This window comes from Scyliorhinus canicula, chromosome 8 (assembly GCF_902713615.1).
Source record: "Scyliorhinus canicula chromosome 8, sScyCan1.1, whole genome shotgun sequence".
Taxonomy (NCBI): domain Eukaryota; kingdom Metazoa; phylum Chordata; class Chondrichthyes; order Carcharhiniformes; family Scyliorhinidae; genus Scyliorhinus; species Scyliorhinus canicula.
The window spans coordinates 287,476-303,076 of record NC_052153.1 but is presented as its reverse complement, the minus strand read 5'-3'; the positions used below and the strand labels follow the sequence as shown (position 1 = coordinate 303,076).

The window sequence follows — 15,601 nt, the reverse complement described above, 5'->3', positions numbered from 1 at the left end:
GACAGTGCAGCACTCCCTCAGTACTGACCCTCTGACAGTGCAGCACTCCCTCAGAACTGACCCTCTGACAGTGCGGCACTCCCTCAGTACTGACCCTCTGACAGTGCGGCACTCCCTCAGTACTGACCCTCTGACAGTGCAGCACTCCCTCAGCACTGACCCTCTGACAGTGCAGCACTCCCTCAGCACTGACCCTCTGACAGTGCAGCACTCCCTCAGTACTGACCCTCTGACAGTGCAGCACTCCTTTTGTAAGGCATCAGAGTCTTCGCCTAGATTTTCAGATCTTTGGAATGGGATTGAAACTCATAAAACTCTAATTTAGAAGCAAGAGAGCTATAAACTGATTGGTGGAGATAGAGAGCAGCATCATGGAAGGATCGACATGAGCCATTGTCATGTTAAAATCTGGCCACATTTATTCTGTCAATTAATCAGAATTATTCTCATTGGGATTCAGATATTTTGTAATTTGATTGTGTCCTTTAAATTTCACATTGTTATAAAATGTTGTTGTATTCCTAAAGTAACAAGTACAATTCTGTAATGACTTGAAATGATTTGTTTATATTTGTGGTGATAGAACAATCCAGCCCAGGAACAGGCCCTTCGGCCCTCCAAGCCTGTACTGGTCATGATACCAACCTTTGCCAAAACCCTCAGCACTTCCTAATGTCGTATCACTCTACACCCATCCCATCCTATCCATGTGTTTGTCCAGATGCATTTTGAACGGCGTCAATGTATCTGTTTCCACAACCTCCCCTGGCAACGCGTTCCAGGCACTCACCACTCTCTGTGTAAAAACCCTGCCTCGCACATCCCCTCTGAACTTTGCCCCACGGACCTTATACCTCTGCCCCCTGGTGACTGACCCTTCCACCCTGGGAAAGAGTGCCTGTCCATCCACTCTATCCACGGCCCTCATAATCTTGTACACCTGTGATGTTGGTGCTATTTTCATACCAGAACATTGTATTATTATCAGGTTAATTGGAAAGTAACAACATCCCCCCGCTCCCATCAGAGATTTGAAAAATAATTGAATTTGTTACTTTGACACAGTCATTTCCCTTTCAGTAACCCAGGGCCGATCCCGCCCATTCCGATGCTCCCGACCCCGCTCCTGACGGCACCAAGGTTTGCACCTTGTGGCGGGGCCCCATACACCCGCGATTTGCAGTGGTTTGTTCCGGTTAACGGACTGGACACTGGATGCTCTACCCCTCCGCGATGCTCCATTCAGGCAGACTTGGTGACAAGTGCAAGTGGACTCGTAGTGTCCTCGCCGGGGTTGGTGTGGCCTCCCTGTGAAACCCATTGCTGCATTATTTCACTTAAACCTACCCCTTTGCTGCAACCTACAGACTCCTGGCTGTTCACACTGCTGACTGCTCTCTCTGCTGTATGTGCTCAGAGGGCTTCTGTGTCATGTGGGAACCCACCAGCCCCCACTCCGCAAACCCTCAGACCCCACAGTATCGTCAAGGGGATGGGCGGATTGGCTAATCCAAGTGTTGGATTAGCAGAGCTCCCCCCAAACAAAGGACATCTGCACGGTGGCTGCTGGAACCCACCCTGACATCCCGTCTGAGTAGAACCAGTGACACTATCAGGTAGCCCATCTCCGAGTTTCACGAGCTGTCTCCAAGCCCTGTTTGTGCACTGTGCCCCTGTCCCCATTCATCCTGCCCCCGTCCAGGAAAGCTGACTAACTCCCTGTCACAGCCTGTGTTAAACCCAGGCTCCAGATAACACTGCAGCTGAGGTCTCCGCCAGCGCACACATCCCTCGCCAAGGCTGACCCTGGCTCACCAGGAAGAGCCTGTGCCACCTGTGCCAGATGGCACCACAGGAGTATGGAGGAGGACACCCACACCAGGTGGTTGTCAAGGTGACGGTCACGCTGAATCTTTTAGCAGGGCTCGAGCTGGAGCTGTGTGGGATTTCGCAAACGCCCACACAAGTATTCCCGCTGTAACGGATGCCATATGCACTCGGGCACCTACACCTGTCACCTTTAATCTGGACTGGGCCCACCAGGATGCCCGGGCAGCAGGATTCGCTGCCCTCTCTGGCATGCCCCAGGTACAGGGGGTGCCGACGGCGCACACATTGCCCTCTGAGCACCGATTCGACAAGGGGCGCTCTTCACCAATAGGAAGGGCTTCCACTCCCTGAATGTGCAGTTGGTGTGTGACCACCAGCTGTATATCTGTGCCCGATCCCCAGGCCATGCGTACGACACATACATCTTGGGACACACGTCCATTCCTGGTACCTTCAAGGTGCTCCCTTGGCTGAGATTGGCTATTGGGTGAGAACGGTTACCCACTGAGGTTATAGTTAATGATGCCTCTGCGGAGGCTTCAGATGGACGCGGAGAATTTTCATAACAATGCGCACTCAACTACCAGGAGCGTCATTGAGCGGTGCATTGGCATGGTCAAGATGCCTTCTGAGCCTGGACTACTCTGGTGGGCTCTTCAGTAAGCTCCCAGAGAGTCTCGGGCATTGTGGCCGTCTGCTGCATCCTTCATAACAGCGGGCAGCAGAGAGGCAACATGCTGGTGAAGGAGGAAAATGGGCCTCAGGCTCGGCTGACCAGGAGAATCTGGACATGGAGACACGGGACAAGCCATCCAACGTATGATCCAGGGCTGCCGTGCATGGAGTCAATCTTGAGGTCAGGACCCCCCTCTGGGGGCCTGGGCCTAGATAGGGCTGGCTGACCTCCAGGTGATGTGCCAGCTTGTTCTGCCCGCTACCCATGAGATGCACCCGTGTCAGGTGGGGAAATTTGGAAGGGCTGAGGTATCCCAGCACCTCCCCTGAGGGAGGCACCAGTATAGGCCCCTTCCAACTCCCTCTGTGCTCGCTGGTCCCGGCTACTCCATGGCATAGAGCTGAGGTCAGTGTGAGCTCTGGAGGCCCCACTGTCACCTGGCATAGCCAGTCTTGGAGGCCCATCATTGTCTGAACCATGGTCGCAATGCCCTCAGCCATGGCGCACTGAAACTGGGACATGTTCCTCAGTGAGTGAGCCACGTCCCTCGCTGCCTCGGACGTGTCCCTCAGTGACTGAGCCACGTCCCTCACTGCCTCGGTCGTGTCCCTCAGTGAGTGAGCCACGTCCCTCTCACTGCCTCGGTTATGGCCCTCAGTGACTGAGCCACGTCCCTCACTGCCTCGGTCGTGTCCCTCAGTGACTGAGCCACGTCCCTCTCACTGCCTCGGTTATGGCCCTCAGTGACTGGCTTTAGGTCAGTCAGTGTCTGGCCAGTGATTTTGACGCCCTCCACGATGACCCTTTATGAAAGGTCAAGCTCTGGAGCGCCGCAGCAATGTCCACTTGGTCCCCGAACATGTCCGCCTGTGACTAGGCTCGCCTGTCCTGCATCTCAGCCATGGACAGCCCAGTGCAACACAAGTCCTGGACTTGCTGACCCATGGCTCTGAGGTCACGCCACCCCTCAGGGTTGGCCTGGTTGTCACGTTGTCGGCAGCACCTCCTGCTCCTGAAGGCAGCAGGACTCCTCCACCTGGACATGCAGGAACTGGAAAGTCGCTGTCACTCCTGATGGAAATTCTGCTTTGCATCTTCACCAATGATGGGATCAGCATCTGTCTGGGTGACAGCTGTTCCCTTGAGCCACCAGCTCCCTCGGGACTCCCAGCCTCCACCTGATGATGTGCTGCAGCCCGAGTGTGGTGGTTCAGTAGAAAGTAACTCCGGAGCCTGATCACATTCCCCACCGAGGCAATGGTCTCTGTGATGGTGATGGTGTTGGTGAAAGCAGGGCCAAGACGTTGGTGTCTTCCCGGGAGTGATGCTCCGGGTTGTTCTGAGGATCTGACTGGAGGGCAGCGACCCCGGACAGCCCGGTCTCATCTGATGGTGATCCTGCAAATCAAAGACATGCGGAGAAATCCCAGGAAGGACTGGTCAGTGGGAGAGAGGTGACTCACTTGTCTGCCGCATGCCAACCTCCATTGCAGCCATTGACCTCTCCTCGGCCTACCCACGAGGTGCAGGGCCCTTTCCTCCGAGATAATGTGGATCTGAATGTCTGGGATTCCTCGTTCCATCTTCTGACACTCGCACGAATTACGGGACACCACATCCTTCGGGACACAGAGGATGTAATGAGATCCTGGGAGGTGAGTTCCATGGGTATTTATAGCCGGGGCCACGTGTGTGCAAAGCTTCTGGGCAAAGTGGGATATACATGAGTTGGGGTTTGGTGGAGGGTGTGTTGTAAGGTAGGATATTGTTGGTCTCGAGGGATTGGGAGGTGATGTGAGGGATGGGATTGATGCCCAGGACACAGTGGTGGTTACTGCCCAAGGAGATTGTTCATCTCCATCCTGCATTGCGTGTCAGTCCTCCTGGTGAGATTGTCAGCACTGACGGCCTCTGCCACCTCTTCTCAGGCGCTGCTGAGAATGGGCAAGCTTGAGTCTCTGCCCCACCCTGGGAAGAGGGTGTCCTCCTCTTCAATGGCATCCAGCATACGGCCAATCTCGGATTCCGGTCTCTGTACAGCCACCTTCTTGGCTAGAATTATGGTCTGTGATGAGCGGAGCGTTTATAAACAGCTCCAGTTTGCCCGGCTCTTTAATGCGAATCCCAGCCCCAGCAAACACCGAGGCTAGCGGGTCTGGGAATCACTTGGGCAGCACATGGGTACAGCGCTGTCCATTTGCATAATCTGAATTTCAACTGCACGGCGCTGCCAATGGGAGTGCAAATTCCCTGTCATTCAGATCCAGATTTACAATAGAAGCAGCCTGGGAAAATAGGTAGGATTGTAATGCCATTGTTCAGGCTCTGGAGTCTGAATGGGAGATGATTGGCATATTGAAGGGGCTGGACAAGCCCCTCTCCTGGCAGATACGGAGATGTATGGGGTTCAAAGGTGCTCGAGATGACCCCCCCCCCCCCCCACCCCCCGCCCCCGACAAACTCTATTCTAGGAAGGTGAACCCCTGCCAATCCCATACCGCTAACTCTTGGGTTAAGGATTTTCAGAACTTTAATTGAATCTCTGATTTAATGTTAATTTTTATCATTGTTGTTCATTGGGATGTTGCAGTTTTCACGCAGCGAGTGCAGACTGCAAATCAATTCTGTAGAGCACAGGCTTTTGGTTTTAATTGAAGATGTAACTGAGGACTGCCTTTTCTCCATGAGACAGTGTTCCACAACGTGTGGGGATGGTTCACAGAGACGTGATGTGATTTGCAGGAAAATCGGCAGAGATGGCATTCCCATCACTTTAAACAACTCGAATTGTTCCTCACTTCCCCGCCCAGCAGAGCTCCGATCCTGTTCCTTCCCACTCTGCGCCAGTAAGTTTAATAATCTCCTCTTTTACTATTTCACAATAATTTAAATATTGCTTTTAAGTCTATAAACTGAAATTACAGAAATTGGCAATTAGCTATTTTCAGTTTTAAAAATACAAGGATGTTTCGGAGTCCATTTTAAATGTGATAATTCTCTGCGGTAGTTTTGTATCGGAAGAGATAAAATTCCAAAAGTATTTCAAATATTTACTTGTTTCAAGTAAACATTTAAGAAACCTCCGCATTTATCTTTCAACTATTCTGATTTCACAACTATTCTAAAATTTGTGATCAAGCATCATTTTACAATCCTTATTTACTGGTAACTCTCCTGTACTGCCAATCTTTTAGCACTGTCTTGGGTGATAAAATATTCTTCTCATCACCATCGATATCATTTTCTGATTGGTCAGTTGTAGATATCCAATATATCAATTTTTTAAGCGTAATCAATATTCCTGTATATTGCCTTGTTGAATCTAGCAATCAATACACGTTGTCTGTTTTTCCTGTGTGTACAAGTGTTTTACATTCACACCTGGTTTTTGAACCCAACATAATTTCTCTGAGCGGGTGGGTGGGAAATTAGACCCATTCTGGACCCCAGTCCAGAGGCAGCATCTGCCTGAAAGGAAAGGCTTGAAAACAGCTGCAAATTGGTTGTCCGATCATCTGAATCACACCCCAACCCCCCCCCCCCCCCCCCCCCTTCTAATCCCAGCGTACCTCTGGGGAGGGATAGAGCCGGCGATGATGGTCATGACTACAATGGAATCCGCCAATCCCAAGTTTTTAACAAATATATTTAGAGTAACCAATTATTTTTTTCCAATGAAGGGACAATTTAGCATGACCAATCCAGCTACCCTACACGTCTTTGGGTTGTGGGGGTGAGACCCACGCAGACACGGGGAGAATGTGCAAACTCCACACGGGTAGTGATCCAGAGCCAGGATCGAACCCGGGTCCTCGGCAACATGAGGGAGCAGTGCTAACCACTGCGCCACCGTGCTGCCCTAGCCAAACTCGAGTTACAACTGAATCCATGGGAAGGGGTCTCTTACCTTTTGGTTGGTGGTGGTGGGGGGGTGTTTTACTGCAGGATCCTCAGTGAGGAGGCCTCATTTTTCAGAGAGGTCTAAGTATTAGGTGCATGGAGCCTAAGGCCTGTTTCAGTAAGTGAAGCTCTAATCCCACTGATTTCCTCAGTCTCATCCAGGCAGGTTTCCTGTTGTGGGGTTGTAGCTAGCTCATTGAAACCAGCAAAACTTTATGCATGAAAATCCTGTGTTTTTCTGCACGTGTTTAATTTGCTTTGAACGTGTGTTTTTTGGCTGTAGGATTGAACAGAAAGGAATTCAAATCTTCACATCACCAAGAACCTGACATATTGGGTCTCCGCAAAGTGTATCTTCAATTAAAGAAAGAAAGGAAGCTGCAGTTCACGACTGGTGGACAGGCATACCTTCTTCCCAAAACATCGGTGCTCATCAGGTGTCCTGTCAGAAGGTTCCGGAAATCCATGATAACATGGGAGAAAGATGGGAAACATTTGTCGAGCTCACCACATGTCACTGTCACTCAGTTTGGTTACATAAAAATAAACCATCTGAAGCCAGTCAATATTGGGACCTATACATGTGTAGCTGGATTTATGCGTGAAAATTTTGTGATTAAAATAATTGGGCGCAACAATAAACTGATTGAGTCACCGTCCAGTAAACAGGAAGCAGAGATTGGAAATGGAATCTCAAATGAAGCATTAAGTGTGAAGGACAAATACCTGCCAGGTTTAAAGGTGAATGGTAGCAAAGTGGATAAAAATCAATTCTTCATAAACCACCATGGCCAATATGATAGAATTATTCTTAAACTTCTGGAGATAATAGGTTGGTCTCGAGATAGCCTAGATTCACAGGAATCAAAGGGGTCCGCAGAAAAAGATTTCTCTTCTCTCGAAGATAGTATGGAATCTGTCATTCCGTTAACATATGTGATGGATCAGGGGAGATTGGATGAAATCAATAAGGCCATACAACGGCAGACTGATGATCTAAAGGATGTCTATGCTACTCGTGTTATTGGCCAATTAGTTGCTGCAATTTCTAAGGGCCAATCAGATGGCAATAAATCCAAACAGAAACATGGAGAGAAAAACTCAGATACCAGTTCAGTGAAACCTTCTTTCCATAAAATTACTACCATGGATCACAGAGTATCAAAACTATCCTCAATGGAGTGGTCCAGTTCGAAGGAATTTACTCATCCATCTAAAGACGGATCAATCACGGCACCAGTAATACTGCAGAAGTCCAGTGACAGAGGGTCATCACGCTCAGCAAAGGTCATTGCTGATGTGGGTCACACAATATTGTTGATTGACTGGACCAGTAAATTGGTGCTGAGATGTGAAGCGGAGGGAAACCCCAAACCTGTCATAACTTGGACAAAGAATGGCCAAGCATTGAAATACAACCACCGGTAAGATCAGTTTTATTCAATACATTTCTAATATGTGGTTATTAGTAAATGTGTTGATGTATTCATCACTATTCATCCTCTTTACACATTATCTAAAGCCTCAGACGCTAATAACTCCAATTGAATGGTATATCCCAAGCGAGTAATATTTTGGATGGTTCAGAATCATCTCCTGACATTATGGTAATTACAGGCGGGGCATTGATTTTAATAGTATTCTTGTCGTAATAGGAATGTTTTTGAAAAATCTCGGCATGTTTATGAAAAATCTTATCAGTACTAAGCTATTAAGTGAATAATAATTTTGCCAAGTTAATTTATTTACATCACTTTTTAAATCTGTTGTGTTATGTTTGACACATAGCCAACAAGATGCAGAAAGGTTTGTGGTGTAAAGACTCAGTTGTTCTGCATAACCGGGAGTAGATTGATGTTATCTGTTTCGTTACAACATACTCATTAAAGCTTAAACACTGGGCTTCAACACCTTTATCTGAAAGGAATTTTAAAGGTCAGTTGTTCACACGCAGCAACACCACACGGTAATGGGTGGGATTCGGCAGTCTCCCAGCCACGAGATTCTCGGCTGAGGGAGGCGGCGCGCTCTTCGCTGGTGGTGGGATCCTCTGCCTCTGCCAATGGGAATTCTCAGTGAAGCCACCCCACGCTGCCGGGAAACCACGGAACGGAGATGCACTGACAACGTGACCAGCGAATCCCACCACCAGATAATGGCTGGAGAATTTAACAGTCATTTTTAAAACAGTTCACCAATGAATGCTCTTCTTTTTAGCTGGAGGCACAGGATCCTCAATAACAGCTGATGACAGAATTTTCACTCCACCTGTCACATTAATTCCATTAGTGTTCAAGTCCCATCACCTGATGTGGTGAAATATCACTGACCTAACTAGGTGACTGGACGGAAACTGTGTCAAGAATGCCTAATATAATCCTGGTCTTTAACAAGGTAGCACAACATGGGAATTAATGCCTCAGACTTTTGCAATTTTCTTAGTGAATAAATGATAAATTTTACATGGGCTTGACTTTAATTCTAAACCTTTAATTCTATTCTGTTTGTAATCTGCTTTTCTTCCCTATTCTCTTTCTCCAAATTTCCTTTATTTTAACATTTAACATTATTTTCTACCTGTTTTTGATATTTTATTATTTATTAAACCACCATTTCACAATTTGCTCCATGGCTCACTGACCATAGGGATTGGGAGTCACAGATACCAGTTAGTGCTTTGGCTGAAATACATTTGAAAGCAGGAAAGAGCTGGAACATTGGGCGTGACCCGGCCACTGGGGTGTGACCCGCCCACTGGGGTGTGACCCGCCCACTGGGGTGTGACCCGCCCACTGGGGCGTGACCCGGCCATCTGATTGGCACAATTAGGTCAGATGTGTATAACCTTTTCCTAGATAGTCCAAGTGTGCGGTGGCAGAACTGTTATGGTATATTGTGGCCGGAGCACTGCGCTGGCCGGACCGTTGCGCTGGTCTGACCGTTGCGCTGGCCGGAGCGTTGCGCTGGCCGGAGCGTTGCGCTGGCCGGGGTGTTGCGCTGGCCGGAGCGTTGCGCTGGCCGGAGCGTTGCGCTGGCCGGAGCGTTGCACTGGCCTGACTGTTGCACTGGCCTGACTGTTGCGCTGGCCGGAGCGTTGCGCTGGCCGAAGCGTTGCGCTGGCCGAAGCGTTGCACTGGTCTGACCGTTGCGCTGGCCGAAGCGTTGCACTGGTCTGACCGTTGCGCTGGCCGAAGCGTTGCACTGGTCTGACCGTTGCGCTGGCCGGAGCGTTACACTGGTCTGACCGTTGCGCTGGCCGGAGCGTTACACTGGCCGGAGCGTTACACTGGCCTGACCGTTGCGCTGGCCTGACTGTTGCGCTGGCCGGAGCGTTGCGCTGGCCGGAGCGTTGCGCTGGCCGGAGCGTTGCGCTGGCCTGACCGTTGCTCTGGCCTGACTGTTGCGCTGGCCGGAGCGTTGCGCTGGCCTGACTGTTGCGCTGGCCGGAGCGTTGCGCTGGCCGGAGCGTTGCGCTGGCCGGAGCGTTGCACTGGCCTGACCGTTGCGCTGGCCTGACCGTTGCGCTGGCCGGAGCGTTGCGCTGGCCGGAGCGTTGCACTGGTCTGACCGTTGCGCTGGCCGGAGCGTTGCGCTGGCCGGAGCGTTACACTGGTCTGACCGTTGCGCTGGCCTGACCGTTGCGCTGGTCGGACCGTTGCGCTGGCCGGACCGTTGCGCTGGCCTGACCGTTGCGCTGGTCGGACCGTTGCGCTGGCCGGACCGTTGCGCTGGCCTGACCGTTGCGCTGGCCTGACCGTTGCGCTGGTCGGACCGTTGCCCTGGCCTGACCGTTGCGCTGGTCGGACCGTTGCGCTGGCCGGACCGTTGCGCTGGTCGGACCGTTGCGCTGGCCGGACCGTTGCGCTGGTCGGACCGTTGCGCTGGCCGGACCGTTGCGCTGGCCGGACCGTTGCGCTGGCCGGAGCGTTGCGCTGGCCGGGGTGTTGCGCTGGCCTGACCGTTGCGCTGGCCGGAGCGTTGCGCTGGCCTGACCGTTGCGCTGGCCGGACCGTTGCGCTGGCCGGACCGTTGCGTTGGCCGGAGCGTTGCGCTGGCCTGACCGTTGCGCTGGTCTGACCGTTGCGCTGGCCTGACCGTTGCACTGGCCGGACCGTTGCGCTGGCTGACCGTTGCGCTGGCCTGACCGTTGCGCTGGCCGGACCGTTGCGCTGGCTGACCGTTGCGCTGGCTGACCGTTGCGCTGGCCTGACCGTTGCGCTGGCCGGACCGTTGCGCTGGCTGACCGTTGCGCTGGCTGACCGTTGCGCTGGCCGGACCGTTGCGCTGGCCGGACCGTTGCGCTGGCCGGACCGTTGCGCTGGCCGGACCGTTGCGCTGGCCTGACCGTTGCGCTGGCCGGGGTGTTGCGCTGGCCTGACCGTTGCGCTGGCCGGACCGTTGCGCTGGCCTGACCGTTGCCCTGGCCTGACCGTTGCGCTGGCCTGACCGTTGCGCTGGCCGGACCGTTGCGCTGGTCTGACCGTTGCGCTGGCCGGACCGTTGCGCTGGTCTGACCGTTGCGCTGGTCTGACCGTTGCGCTGGCCGGACCGTTGCGCTGGCCGGACCGTTGCGCTGGCCTGACCGTTGCGCTGGCCGGGGTGTTGCGCTGGCCTGACCGTTGCCCTGGCCTGACCGTTGCGCTGGCCGGACCGTTGCCCTGGCCTGACCGTTGCGCTGGCCGGACCGTTGCCCTGGCCTGACCGTTGCGCTGGCCGGACCGTTGCCCTGGCCGGGGTGTTGCGCTGGCCTGACCGTTGCGCTGGTCGGACCGTTGCGCTGGCCGGACCGTTGCGCTGGTCGGAGCGTTGCGCTGGCCGGAGCGTTGCGCTGGCCGGACCGTTGCCCTGGCCGGGGTGTTGCGCTGGTCGGACCGTTGCGCTGGCCGGACCGTTGCGCTGGCCGGACCGTTGCGCTGGTCGGAGCGTTGCGCTGGCCTGACCGTTGCGCTGGCCGGAGCGTTGCGTTGGCCTGACCGTTGCGCTGGCCTGACCGTTGCGCTGGCTGGAGCGTTGCGCTGGCCGGAGCGTTGCGCTGGCCGGAGCGCTGCGCTGGCCTGACCGTTGCGCTGGCCTGACCGTTGCGCTGGCCGGAGCGTTGCCCTGGCCTGACCGTTGCGCTGGCCGGACCGTTGCGCTGGCCGGACCGTTGCGCTGGTCTGACCGTTGCGCTGGCCGGGGTGTTGCGCTGGCCGGACCGTTGCGCTGGTCGGACCGTTGCGCTGGCCGGGGTGTTGCGCTGGCCGGACCGTTGCGCTGGTCGGACCGTTGCGCTGGCCTGACCGTTGCGCTGGTCGGACCGTTGCGCTGGCCGGGGTGTTGCGCTGGTCGGACCGTTGCGCTGGTCTGACCGTTGCGCTGGCCGGACCGTTGCGCTGGTCGGACCGTTGCGCTGGTCGGACCGTTGCGCTGGCTGACCGTTGCGCTGGTCTGACCGTTGCGCTGGCCTGACCGTTGCGCTGGTCGGACCGTTGCGCTGGCCTGACCGTTGCACTGGCTGACCGTTGCGCTGGCTGACCGTTGCGCTGGCCGGACCGTTGCGCTGGCCTGACCGTTGCGCTGGCCGGACCGTTGCGCTGGTCGGACCGTTGCGCTGGCCTGACCGTTGCCCTGGCCGGACCGTTGCGCTGGCCGGAGCGTTGCGCTGGCCTGACCGTTGCGCTGGCCGGACCGTTGCGCTGGCCGGAGCGTTGCCCTGGCCGGGGTGTTGCGCTGGTCGGACCGTTGCGCTGGCCTGACCGTTGCGCTGGCCGGGGTGTTGCGCTGGCCGGAGCGTTGCGCTGGCCGGAGCGTTGCGCTGGCCGGACCGTTGCGCTGGTCGGACCGTTGCGCTGGCCGGGGTGTTGCGCTGGCCTGACCGTTGCGCTGGCCTGACCGTTGCGCTGGCCGGGGTGTTGCGCTGGCCGGAGCGTTGCGCTGGCCGGAGCGTTGCGCTGGCCGGAGCGTTGCGCTGGCCGGAGCGCTGCGCTGACCTGACCGTTGCGCTGGCCTGACCGTTGCGCTGGCCGGACCGTTGCGCTGGCCGGACCGTTGCGCTGGCCGGAGCGTTGCGCTGGTCGGACCGTTGCGCTGGTCGGACCGTTGCGCTGGCCGGACCGTTGCGCTGGTCGGACCGTTGCGCTGGTCGGACCGTTGCGCTGGTCGGACCGTTGCGCTGGTCGGACCGTTGCGCTGGTCGGACCGTTGCGCTGGCCGGGGTGTTGCGCTGGCCTCACCGTTGCGCTGGTCGGACCGTTGCGCTGGCCGGGGTGTTGCGCTGGCCTGACCGTTGCGCTGGCCGGAGCGCTGCGCTGGCCTGACCGTTGCGCTGGCCGGACCGTTGCGCTGGCCGGAGCGCTGCGCTGGCCTGACCGTTGCGCTGGCCGGACCGTTGCGCTGGTCGGACCGTTGCGCTGGCCTGACCGTTGCTCTGGCCTGACCGTTGCGCTGGCCGGAGCGCTGCGCTGGTCGGACCGTTGCGCTGGCCGGACCGTTGCGCTGGTCGGACCGTTGCGCTGGCCTGACCGTTGCGCTGGCCGGAGCGCTGCGCTGGCCTGACCGTTGCGCTGGCCGGGGTGTTGCGCTGGCCTGACCGTTGCTCTGGCCTGACCGTTGCGCTGGCCGGAGCGCTGCGCTGGCCTGACCGTTGCTCTGGCCGGAGCGTTGCGCTGGCCGGGGTGTTGCGCTGGCCGGAGCGTTGCGCTGGCCTGACCGTTGCGCTGGTCGGACCGTTGCGCTGGCCGGGGTGTTGCGCTGGCCTGACCGTTGCGCTGGTCGGACCGTTGCGCTGGCCGGGGTGTTGCGCTGGTCGGACCGTTGCGCTGGCCGGGGTGTTGCGCTGGCCTGACCGTTGTGCTGGTCGGACCGTTGCGCTGGTCGGACCGTTGCGCTGGCCGGGGTGTTGCGCTGGCCTGACCGTTGCGCTGGCCCGAGCGTTGCGCTGGCCGGACCGTTGCGCTGGTCGGACCGTTGCGCTGGCCGGGGTGTTGCGCTGGCCTGACCGTTGCGCTGGCCGGAGCGCTGCGCTGGCCGGACCGTTGCGCTGGCCTGACCGTTGCGCTGGCCGGGGTGTTGCGCTGGCCTGACCGTTGCGCTGGCCGGGGTGTTGCGCTGGCCTGACCGTTGCGCTGGCCTGACCGTTGCGCTGGCCGGACCGTTGCGCTGGCCGGACCGTTGCGCTGGCCGGACCGTTGCGCTGGCCGGGGTGTTGCTCTGGCCGGACCGTTGCGCTGGCCGGAGCGTTGCGCTGGCCGGGGTGTTGCGCTGGCCTGACCGTTGCGCTGGCCGGACCGTTGCGCTGGTCGGAGCGTTGCGCTGGCCGGGGTGTTGCGCTGGCCTGACCGTTGCGCTGGCCGGAGCGTTGCGCTGGCCGGGGTGTTGCGCTGGCCTGACCGTTGCGCTGGCCGGAGCGCTGCGCTGGCCTGACCGTTGCGCTGGCCTGACCGTTACGCTGGCCGGACCGTTGCGCTGGCCGGAGCGTTGCGCTGGCCTGACCGTTGCGCTGGCCGGAGCGTTGCGCTGGCCGGAGCGTTGCGCTGGCCGGAGCGTTGCGCTGGCCTGACCGTTGCGCTGGCCTGACCGTTGCGCTGGCCGGGGTGTTGCCCTGGCCTGACCGTTGCGCTGGCCTGACCGTTGCGCTGGCCGGACCGTTGCGCTGGCCGGAGCGTTGCGCTGGTCTGACCGTTGCGCTGGCCGGACCGTTGCGCTGGTCGGACCGTTGCGCTGGCCTGACCGTTGCGCTGGCCGGAGCGCTGCGCTGGCCTGACCGTTGCTCTGGCCGGAGCGTTGCGCTGGCCGGGGTGTTGCGCTGGCCTGACCGTTGCGCTGGCCTGACCGTTGCGCTGGCCTGACCGTTGCGCTGGCCGGACCGTTGCGCTGGCCGGAGCGTTGCGCTGGTCTGACCGTTGCGCTGGCCGGACCGTTGCGCTGGTCGGACCGTTGCGCTGGCCTGACCGTTGCGCTGGTCGGACCGTTGCGCTGGCCTGACCGTTGCGCTGGCTGACCGTTGCGCTGGCCTGACCGTTGCGCTGGCCGGGGTGTTGCGCTGGCCGGAGCGCTGCGCTGGCCTGACCGTTGCGCTGGCCTGACCGTTCGTCTAAGGTAGAAGCTATTCCAAAATAAGTTCTTACCTGTGAACAAGTGATTTAAAACTATCTGAAAGAAAGGAACCTGAACTGATCAATCAATTAATCCCATAACTCCACACACACCGATTTTAGAAGCCCCTTTTGTAGAAAGTCCCTCAACTTGGCAAAGTGACAATGCCCCTTTACTATCTAAATGAGAAGTTGCATCTCAGTTGAATGGTAGACTAACTTTAACCACAAAAACAGTCCAGTTGTTATTTTGTTGGGACTCTCGCTGTATCATTGAGATCCAATGTTATGTTGATATTAATGGGTCCGGATCGAGTGATGTTACAGTGGAGACTAACAAACCATAATGATATTGGAGATAACAAACCATAATGATATTGGAGACTAACAAACCATAATGGTATTGGAGATAACAAACCATAATGATATTGGAGATAACAAACCATAATGATATTGCAGATCTGTTATTATTCCTTTTCTGTTTCTCATTTCATTCAAATCAAACGAGCAATGTACTGAAACATCTGATCAGGAAAGGCAGCAATTCCTTAATTTTAGCGCATTATTTCCACAAGACTAACATGACAGATTTATCCCTGGCTTTATATATTCATGTATTTTTACTTTTGTATTGAGAAAGATGTTTCAATAGTCTATTGGCTGGTTTCCAGCTGCTTTAAGGGATGTTCTCTGGCAACTTTGGGTCAGTTGGGAAATTCAAAAAATCCTGTGACAAGTGACTTAACGGCAAAGCACATTTTGAAAATCGGTTCATAAGGCCTGGGAACTCTAAAAGAATGATCATAAAATGTGGACTTTAAAATTGTTGTTGGCCTATTTAACAGGTCAACAGATAAGGTAAATGTTAACTTCTGATAAGAAAATCTAAATGTAAAAAATATATAGTTCAGTAGATTCTATCTGTCATTAACCAGATAGTCACATTATTCTCTTAGGTATGTTATCTAAATATTAATCATCTTGCAATAGAAACTATTAAGAATAGGTCATTACTTTGCATTCTTACCCATTTCCTGTCAATCTGTTATAGAATTTACCCATTCTGAGTGTATTTCACCTTAGAATTTTAATTGAAATGGCAAGATTCACAAGGTGCGATACT

The 15,601-nt window shown here is 55.4% G+C and overlaps 1 protein-coding gene across 3 annotated transcripts in view; it reads left to right on the top strand.

Moving 5' to 3' along the window:
* The window catches only part of LOC119970046 (ADAMTS-like protein 1), a 343,924-nt gene that overhangs the window by 258,623 nt on the left and 69,700 nt on the right, over positions 1 to 15,601 (top strand). For all 3 annotated transcript variants that reach the window (XM_038803988.1, XM_038803989.1, XM_038803990.1), the window contains 2 exons: positions 5,199 to 5,352; positions 6,690 to 7,830. In XM_038803988.1, coding sequence (XP_038659916.1) covers positions 5,199 to 5,352; positions 6,690 to 7,830 — 1,295 coding nt within the window. The remainder of the gene's footprint in view (positions 1 to 5,198; positions 5,353 to 6,689; positions 7,831 to 15,601) is intronic.